The 9,382-nt window shown below is 40.7% G+C and overlaps 1 protein-coding gene across 1 annotated transcript; it reads left to right on the forward strand.

The window, feature by feature from the left end:
* Positions 1-251: 251 nt before the first annotated feature.
* Positions 252-5,080, forward strand: LOC108781862 (uncharacterized). The gene is made up of 4 exons (XM_018549977.1): positions 252-354; positions 473-871; positions 1,603-3,876; positions 3,951-5,080. Exons 1-4 carry the CDS (start codon positions 252-254, stop codon positions 5,078-5,080), a joined length of 3,906 nt encoding a protein of 1,301 aa, XP_018405479.1.
* The last annotated feature ends 4,302 nt before the right edge of the window (positions 5,081-9,382 follow it).

A 9,382-nucleotide genomic window follows, 5' to 3' on the forward strand; every position in this document is an offset into this window, starting at 1 on the left:
TTGAAGGTAAGAGAGGAAATGGGCCTCTGATTGATTACTATCAAACGAGATTATTCACTCGCTATTTCGCCATACGCGGCTCCTTGTTCCCTTCTCTCTCTCTCTCTCTTTCTCTCTAAATCTCTCTAAGATGCTCGAAGACGGCTCGAGCGATGAGATATCATAATGTGATGAGCCCGATGACGGTCTCGGGCTCGCGTCATGACGCTTCGTCTCGCGTCACATAACGTGTCGCATAAAGGCATCTGACGATGGTCTCAGGCGGTGTCCGGCCAACACCGATGCCTTCGGAGCTCGATACATGGTTCGAGCGTGATCCGCTGTCTCACTCTAACTCACGGGGCTCGATATACGGTTCGAGCGTGGCCCGCTGTCTCAAATCTCCGAGTGACAGACAATACCTTTTCAATCGCTTGGAAAACTTTAGTAACTCGTTACGAGAATAAGCGAGTGCTCATTTCCGCCCAATTAGATAAGCTATTTGGATTAAAGCCTATTAAATCAAGATCAGCAAAGGAGCTCAATACAATGATAGCTACGGTCAGCGCAGCACTTGGAGCGCTTGAGGCTCTGGATTGTAACATTAGTGCTTGGGATCCGTTTCTCGTATATCACTTAGCACATCTTTTAGATGAGAACACGCGTGAGGAGTGGGAAGTAAAATTAGGTCCGTCCATGTCTTATCCGACGTTCAAGGAATTCGAAGACTTCTTAATCGGTTATACGCGAGCGTGGGAGAGCTTGACTCCCGTCCCAGTCAAATCAAACAAGGAGAAAAATCGATCGTCTTGGCCGCAAAACAAACCGGAAGCAAAATCTCACGGTCTGGTAGCATCTGCTTCATCTAAAGGTGAAATGAAGTGCCGATTATGTAAGTCCACGCATTATTTGTCAAATTGTCATAAATATTTGTCACTGCCAGTTGAGCGTCGGAGACGCACTATTTTCAAGCTAAATTTGTGCTACAACTGCTTAGGAAGTCATAGAGCTGATGCTTGTCCAAGTTCTCACACCTGTAAGAAATGTCATAAGAAGCATCACACCACGATACACGATGACTACAAATTCTCAGAAAAGTCGGCAGCTAAAACGGTTTCAGATTCGTCTAATGACACCAAGTCTTCTCTTGCTTCTCCTTCAATTTCGAAATGACTAGATACCTTCGCCGGTCATGCCGAACGATTCGACAAGCCAAGGTCGCTCACTATACTTGCCACATGTCAAGTGAAGGTAAAGGGTCGCGACAATCAATATGTACATGTCCGCGCGCTTTTAGATCCTGGATCTGAGTTATCCTTTGTTACTGAAGAGTTGATAAATTTGTTAAAATTACCTCGAATGCATGCTTCAATTCCGTTAACCGGCATCGGCGGGACGTATTCAGGACGTACAAGAGGCTCGGTTTATCTTACACTTCATTCTATAATAGATGATTCGGATTCTTGCGTATTAAACACATTTATTCTTCCGCGACTAACGTTTCAATTACCGTTTCAATATCCTTCGAGGTAGCTAACGAGTCGTGGACGCATTTTAGACATCTTGAGCTTGCGGATCCTAATTTTGGAAAGCCCGGTCCGATTAACATTATTATTGGCGCAGATTACTATGGCCAAATTATCAGACCCGAGTTAATAAGAGGCAATTCATCGTCACTCATCGCGCAGTCGACTTTATTTGGTTGGGTAATTTCCGGACCCGTCGCATCTACTAGTCACGGTCATAACGGAAGAAATTATCATTGTATGATTGATCGCGATCTGCAAGATCTTCTAACTTGCTTTTGGAAGCAAGAGGAAATTCCAACGTCTAACGCCAACGTTTTAAACCCTGACGAAGCGCATTGCGAAGAACACTTTCTTTCCACTTTCTCTCGAGATAACAGCGGTCGATACATAGTCAGACTTCCTTTGAAATCATCGGCAACACAATTAGGAGACTCAGAGTCCATAGCACTTCGTTATTTGTCGCAACTGCGTCGAAAATTTGAAAAAAGGCCTTCTTATTGTCAATTATATACAGACTTCCTGAAGGAATATCAGTCGTTAGGTCACATGACTCCAATAGAACATTCTCAAATTCACGATTCTCCTTCATTCTATTTGCCACATCACGGAGTGTGGCGCGAAGACAGTCAGACAACCAAACTTCGAGTAGTTTTTAATGGATCAAGCCCTTCAAGCAGCGGCGTGTCGCTTAATGACATTTTACATGCAGGCGCCAAACTGCAAACGAATATCTTTGATGTATTGTTATGGTTTCGATCTCATAAATATGTTTTTTCATCGGACATCACCAAGATGTACCGACAAATCTCAATTCATCCGAACGATCGCAACTTACAACTTATCTTGTGGTACAACACTCACGGTAAAGTGCAACCTTACCAGCTTACAACGGTAACATACGGATTGAATTGTGCTCCATTCTTGGCTCTTCGCGTACTACAGCAGCTTACCGTCGACGAAGGTCATCGGTTCCCAAAGGCCATACCTGCGCTAACTAAAGGAAGGTATGTAGATGACATTTTCGGTGGTGCAGAATCGATCGATGAACTAAGGGAAATAATAAGCCAGACTACGCAGCTTTGCATGGCGGGCGGATTCCCTTTACAAAAGTGGAATAGTAATTGTGCGGAGTTGTTAAGTAGCTCTTCCGTAACGCCAAATGATCAATTAAACACAGTTAAATTCGGTTCCTCTCGTGTCAAGGTGTTAGGCCTTTGCTGGCAACCTCTCGCGGACACCTTTACATTCATAACAGTGCCATCTTCCCATCGCAATGTCACTAAAAGGCTTGTTTTATCTGAGACAGCACAATTATATGACCCCTTGGGTCTCATTGCACCAGTAACAATTCGAGCAAAAATTCTCATCCAAGAACTTTGGTTATTAAGAATAAGCTGGGACAAGCCTTTGCCTCCTGATTTACATTACCGGTGGTTGGTTTTTAAACAACAGTTACAAGCGCTTAGTAATTTAAACATTCCACGATGGATTAATATTTCGTATACCGCTCTTTCCATCCAATTGCACGGATTCTCTGACGCATCTCAACTTGCAATGGCGGCTGTAGTGTATCTCAGAGTCGAAACGCCGAACGCCGGAATTCAAATCAATCTTGTTTGTGCCAAAACTAAGGTGGCTCCCTTAAAGAAACTTACGATACCTAGACTCGAGCTGAATGCCGCATTAATGCTGTCCCGTCTTGTATCAAACGTTCGGAATGCATTAGCCTTGGAAAATAATTCAATCTTTCTTTGGACTGATTCATCAGTTGTTCTTACTTGGGTCTCGTCACATCCTGCGAGATGGAAGGATTATGTTCGTAATCGGGTGACGATTATACAAGAAATAATGCCCACAGCTACATGGCTTTTTGTTCCAGGAAAGGAAAATCCTGCCGACTGCGCGTCCAGAGGATTAAGCGCTCACGATCTTGAACAGCATTCGCTATGGTGGTCAGGGCCACTGTGGTTAAGTAAAACCCCTGTCAATTGGCCTAACATGCATATTGCCTCCTCAGTTAACGCAAACCTGGAAGAAAAGTCGAATCAAATACTTACTTCGTATCAAGGTAGCCAATTCACATATTGGGAACTCCTCGAGCGTTACTCGTCTCTTACGAAACTCTTACGGATCACGGCCATTTGCAAACGTGTAGCTAGTCGTTTCAGGCGACTATCAGCAAAATCCATAAAGGAGCCTCTTACTCCAGCGGAATTAGTTCAAAGTTGTTATTTTTGGATACGTCAAGTCCAACAGAGTTATTTTCCGCATGACATTACAATACTAACGAGAGGTGGAAATTTGCCTAAATCGAGTCCCTTAATCCGACTTATACCTTTTATAGATGATCTCGGTCTCCTTCGTGTAGGTGGGCGATTACGGCACGCGCCTGTTTAACGGAAACGGACGTTAAACATCCATTTATCCTGCCTAAACACTCAGTTTTAACGACTTTAGTGATCGCTGATGCCCATGCTAAAACCTTGCATGGTGGGACTCAAATTACACTGGCGTACATCCGTCAACATTATTGGATCTTAGGCGGACGAAATCCGGTCCGAGCTTTCATTCTTAAATGTATAGTATGTGCCCGACATCGCCAAAATCGTGCTCAACAGCTGATGGGTCAATTGCCGATATCAAGAGTGACGCCCTCTCGCCCCTTCTTACATACAGGGGTCGATTATGCAGGTCCCATAATGTTAAAGACTTGGCGAGGGCGGGCGGCTAAAATCTACAAAGGTTATTTAGCCATTTTTGTCTGCTTCTCTACCTCCGCTGTACACATCGAAATTGTCACGGATTATTCTACGGAAGCCTTCATATCAGCTTACAAACGTTTCACGGCTCGACGTGGCATTTGCGCTACCCTGAACAGTGACTGCGGCACTAATTTTGTCGGCGCTGATCGCGAATTAAGACAACGTTTTAATACAGCATCAAAGGAACTACAGGAGTTGGCATCAATCCTTGCCAATCAAGGCACAGAATGGCGCTTTATACCACCAGCCGCACCTCATTTTGGAGGAAAATGGGAGGCTGCAGTTAAATCCACCAAACATCACCTTCGAAGAGTAATCGGTGACTCGACTCTTACTTACGAGGAGCTTTCAACCCTTGTCGCACAAATTGAAGCGGTGTTAAATTCCAGGCCTCTTTGTCCCCTATCAGAGGACGCCGATGACTATTCAGCTCTCACTCCAGGTCATTTCATTTTAGGTGACGCTCCTACGGTTATACCGGAACCAAACCTTATAGACGAACCAAGCTCCCGCCTAAACAGATGGCAACTCATTCAACAGAAGGTGGAGCGTTTTTGGAAGCGTTGGAGAACTGAGTGCTTACAACGCTATCAGGCAATCTCCAAATGGCACCATCCATCGACTCAAATCAAGGAAGGATCCCTAGTGCTAATTTCCGATGAGCGGTATCCTCCAGCTAAATGGCCACTGGCTCGGGTCATAAAATTACATCCCGGTGACGATGGACTGACAAGAGTTGTCACAGTACGAACTGCCACTACCACCTTCAAACGACCCATCACAAAGATCTGCATACTACCGACCAACTAAGTAGAACCAATATTCGAGAATCATCTTCTCGAAGGCGGGCGGAATGTTCGGGCGAACGCTATTACCGGCGAAGTGGCCGGGGTCCGGCTGGAGCGCGCTGCGTGGGTGGTTGCGCTCACCGCGCATAGCGACGGGCGCAACGTCTTTTGAACGCCTTTTGTTTATAACAAATTAGCTAGCGACGACGATGGCTTGATCTCTTTGATAACTGCATATTTCTCCTTGGTAAAAAACCTATTGGACGAAAGGGCCATCACGAATACATTTATCCAACAGATTTAAATAGATAGCTCACGAGAGATCTCAGATTTGAAGGTAAGAGAGGAAATGGGCCTCTGATTGATTACTATCAAACGAGATTATTCACTCGCTATTTCGCCATACGCGGCTCCTTGTTCCCTTGTCTCTCTCACTCTCTCTCTCTCTCTTTCTCTCTAAATCTCTCTAAGATGCTCGAAGACGGCTCGAGCGATGAGATATCATAATGTGATGAGCCCGATGACGGTCTCGGGCTCGCGTCATGACGCTTCGTCTCGCGTCACATAACGTGTCGCATAAAGGCACCTGACGATGGTCTCAGGCGGTGTCCGGCCAACACCGATGCCTTCGGAGCTCGATACATGGTTCGAGCGTGACCCGCTGTCTCACTCTAACTCACGGGGCTCGATATACGGTTCGAGCGTGGCCCGCTGTCTCACTCTAACTCACGGGGCTCGATACACGGTTCGAGCGTGATCCGCTGTCTCACTCTAACTCACGGGGCTCGATATACGGTTCGAGCGTGGCCCGCTGTCTCATTCTAACTCACGGGGCTCGATACACGGTTCGAGCGTGGCCCGCTGTCTCATTTTCCTTCTCACTCTAGTCCACGGAATTTGAATTGCTGTTGGAGCGATGCCTCCTTTCATGATTTCATTGTTCTTGACAAATGCGAGCAATAAGTGCTACTTTCAATGTACAAATTACAAATGTTAATTACATTAAGCAAATCGATGCCCATCTGTTCCTGTATTAAATGTTTTACAATAAATTTCATTTTAATTATGTGACGTTCTCTGCCTTCGGAGCGTGTTCCCGCCACCCAAATTTACTACGAGCGTTCATAAACGGACAGTGACTGAACCGGCAAAGTTAAGATAACTCAACGAGACTATTAAATATCGAAAGTACATCATATTTGAATAACATAAACGAAAGTTTGCTAAAATTCGCGTTGCGGAACATAACAAAATGGCGCCTGAAAGGCGCGTCGCGATTGATTTACGTTTCATTTTTTTTCATATCGATAATACAATGAAAATGAACAAGTCAGTAGTGAATTTTATTCAGAAAATTGTGCTCTTTAAGGTGATATTTTTATACTTCCGTAATATGAAGTCTGAGATGCAAAATTTCGCCGAAATAAATTTTTTTCTAAAAATTTTGCGAGTTTTGTGTGCTATATTGCAATATAACTTTGTTGTGTTACATTTTCGTAAAAAAATGTTCAAACAAAAGTTGTAGAGCACACTTTTTTACATAAGAATACATACGTGCAATATTTCCAAAACCATCGAATCACTGCAAAAATCATTACACATGAAAAAATGTTGGTGCGTCGGCAATACCATGCGCAAATGTCGAGAGCCATGCAGCCCGACAATGATTTCCGTCAACATTATTGCGATTAATATTCAAGAACGATGAGAAATAATGACACGGATTACTGACATTTTTTATTATTCGGAATATTTGTGCACAATTTCTGTACGGTTTAGTTATATTTTAGTTAGATACGATTTTGTTGTTTAATAACTATTCTTAAACTTCTTAAATAATTAAACCGTATAGATATTAGTCACACACATTTTTAATAATAAGACAATAATTTTTTTCAGCCAGAGCTCGGTTAGCTTCAATTAAAAAATTTACTAACGCACTTTACCGCGGGAAGGTCTCGAGTTGGGCTTTTAAAGTGCATTTTTTTTGTATTTTTAAATTTTTTTTTGTATTTTTAAGTTTTTTTCGTCAAATATTGATCTAGCCTTGTACTAAAACGAAAACTATTTCTCTTGCGAGAAACGAAGCCGCCTACATGGAGAAAACAATTGAACGATTTTCTTACAGGACAGATAATACGCTCTTATAATCCAAAAAATACAGGCACTCGTCGGAATTCGGTATGCCTCATGCTTTTTCCTATGTGATAAATAATCAGCCGAATCAGTCCATATAATTTTGATAAAAAATTCAGAGTACTGAAAAATGTTCTCTTGTACAAATCTCTCCTATTTGATCAATAAAAAGGATTAAACAATATTTTTTATCGGCGAAACTGCTTTTATTTTAATATATTAAAAACATTATTTAAAATTAGGAACAAAAATTAATGGTTTTCATTCAAAAGTTCTTAATAATTTTATTAAAATTAGTTAGTATATATAGTTTATGAATCGCTGTTAAAAGCAAGAAAATCTTATGTAACGAAAATAGATAGAAACGATGCACAAACAAATAGTAAGAAAAGTGCAGTAATCCATTTTTCCATGTATAATGATTTTTGCAGTGATGATGGTTTTGGAAATATTGCACGTATGTATTCTTATGTAAAAAAATGTGCTCTACAACTTTTGTTTGAACATTTTTTTACAAAAATGTAACACAACAAAGTTATATTGTAATATAGCACACAAAACTCGCAAAATTTTTAGAAAAAAATTTATTTCGGCGAAATTTTGCATCTCAGACTTCATATTACGAAAGTATAAAAATATCACCTTAAAGAGCACAATTTTCTGAATAAAATTCACTACTGACTTGTTCATTTTCATTGTATTATCGATATGAAAAAAAATGAAACGTAAATCAATCGCGACGCGCCTTTCAGGCGCCATTTTGTTATGTTCCACAACGGGAATTTTAGCGAACTTTCGTTTATGTTATTCAAATATGATATACTTTCGATATTTAATAGTCTCGTTGAGTTATCTTAACCTTGCCGGTTACTTTCTTTTTAGAAGGCTTTTGACGGATGAGTTGCAGGCCTAATTTAGAGTTGCGTTGTAAGTCTGAAAAAAATGTTCGGCACGCGATTGAGAGAACTACATACGCGATATATAAATTCACACATAATGATAATAAGCATCTTGATCTAGCTTTGACCGATAGGCTTTGCTTTGTGCTTCCTCCTTTCTGTTATTGTTTAATTTCTTTGTGCTTTCTTCTTTCTTGTTATTGTTTAACAATTGTACGGTCGTAAAAATAAGATTTTATTATTTGTTAATTTTTTTTGTTCCCTCAATTTTTTAACCTCACTTTTTTTTCATGTTTAGACTTTGCTTTTTCCTCAGCAGCGTTTTTGGAGGGTGATGATGATCCACAACTGCTTAACTGAAAACTCATCATCTAAATGCAATCATTTTGTGATTGATCTATTATACATTAAAGAACCTATAACAAGAAATTCTCCAGCTCACCATGTGATCCGAATCGCGCTGATTGGCTTGGGGAATATGGCGCACAGAAAAGGTTAAAATGATAGTGACACAAGTAGCGGCCTTTATCTCCCTGTCATTGTCACTCTAACCTTCTCGAGTCCATGCGTCCCGAGCCAATCAGAGCACGAGTCAGATTACGTGATAATTTGGTGACCTGCGCATCTTCTCCACTCGACTTTTGCATAGTAAATACTTGATTCGTCTCGTTGCGTTGTCTCGAATAGTCTTGATTTCATTAATTCAGTTGATCATTGATATCCCGATATTTAACCTAATAAGTGATAACTGATAACCAATTTTATCAACGCCAGATAAAAAACGGCTTTTTCGTGTCGGTCATGATTGATCGTGTCTAGTCGTATCAGAAAGTTTTACAAACTGTTGAATCCGTTATCGTGTTTACTTTGTATCAGTGATACAAACATGTCTGATCAATCTGACTGTGATACAGTCGATACAGACGACTCACATACTATATCAGATAAAATTGTTTCAAGTGACAATAATAATAATAATAATGTTCACGCAGATTCAACTATGAACATTTTGAGTCGTTTACCAACATTACTTGTCCAAATTTTACAAAATTAAAGAAATCAAAGGGACTTCATTAATTGTGGAATGCACAGAATGCATTTGTTCAAAAACACTTTCAACGCCCATAAACAGCACAGGAAATCTGTACAAACATTTAAGGGTAAGTATTTTTATGTCATTTAATATTATTTTATGTTATTTAAGTATTTTTATGTGTTATACAAATCTTTTTTCTTATCCTCCAAGACAGCTCAGAATATTTATGATAAATATTCATTATAAATATTAT

This window comes from Cyphomyrmex costatus, unplaced genomic scaffold (genome assembly GCF_001594065.2).
Source record: "Cyphomyrmex costatus isolate MS0001 unplaced genomic scaffold, Ccosl1.0 scaffold912, whole genome shotgun sequence".
NCBI lineage: Eukaryota > Metazoa > Arthropoda > Insecta > Hymenoptera > Formicidae > Cyphomyrmex > Cyphomyrmex costatus.

What these genes read in the sequence shown, in the direction of transcription:
- LOC108781862 (XM_018549977.1), top strand. Translation starts at nt 252, where the DNA reads ATGGTCTCAGGCGGTGTCCGGCCAACACCGATGCCTTCGGAGCTCGAT. An exon ending in TGAAATGAAGTGCCGATTAT is followed by an intron (nt 872 to 1,602) that starts GTAAGTCCACGC and finishes TTATTGGCGCAG; the next exon opens with ATTACTATGGCCAAATTATC. An exon ending in TCTCGGTCTCCTTCGTGTAG is followed by an intron (nt 3,877 to 3,950) that starts GTGGGCGATTAC and finishes CTAAACACTCAG; the next exon opens with TTTTAACGACTTTAGTGATC.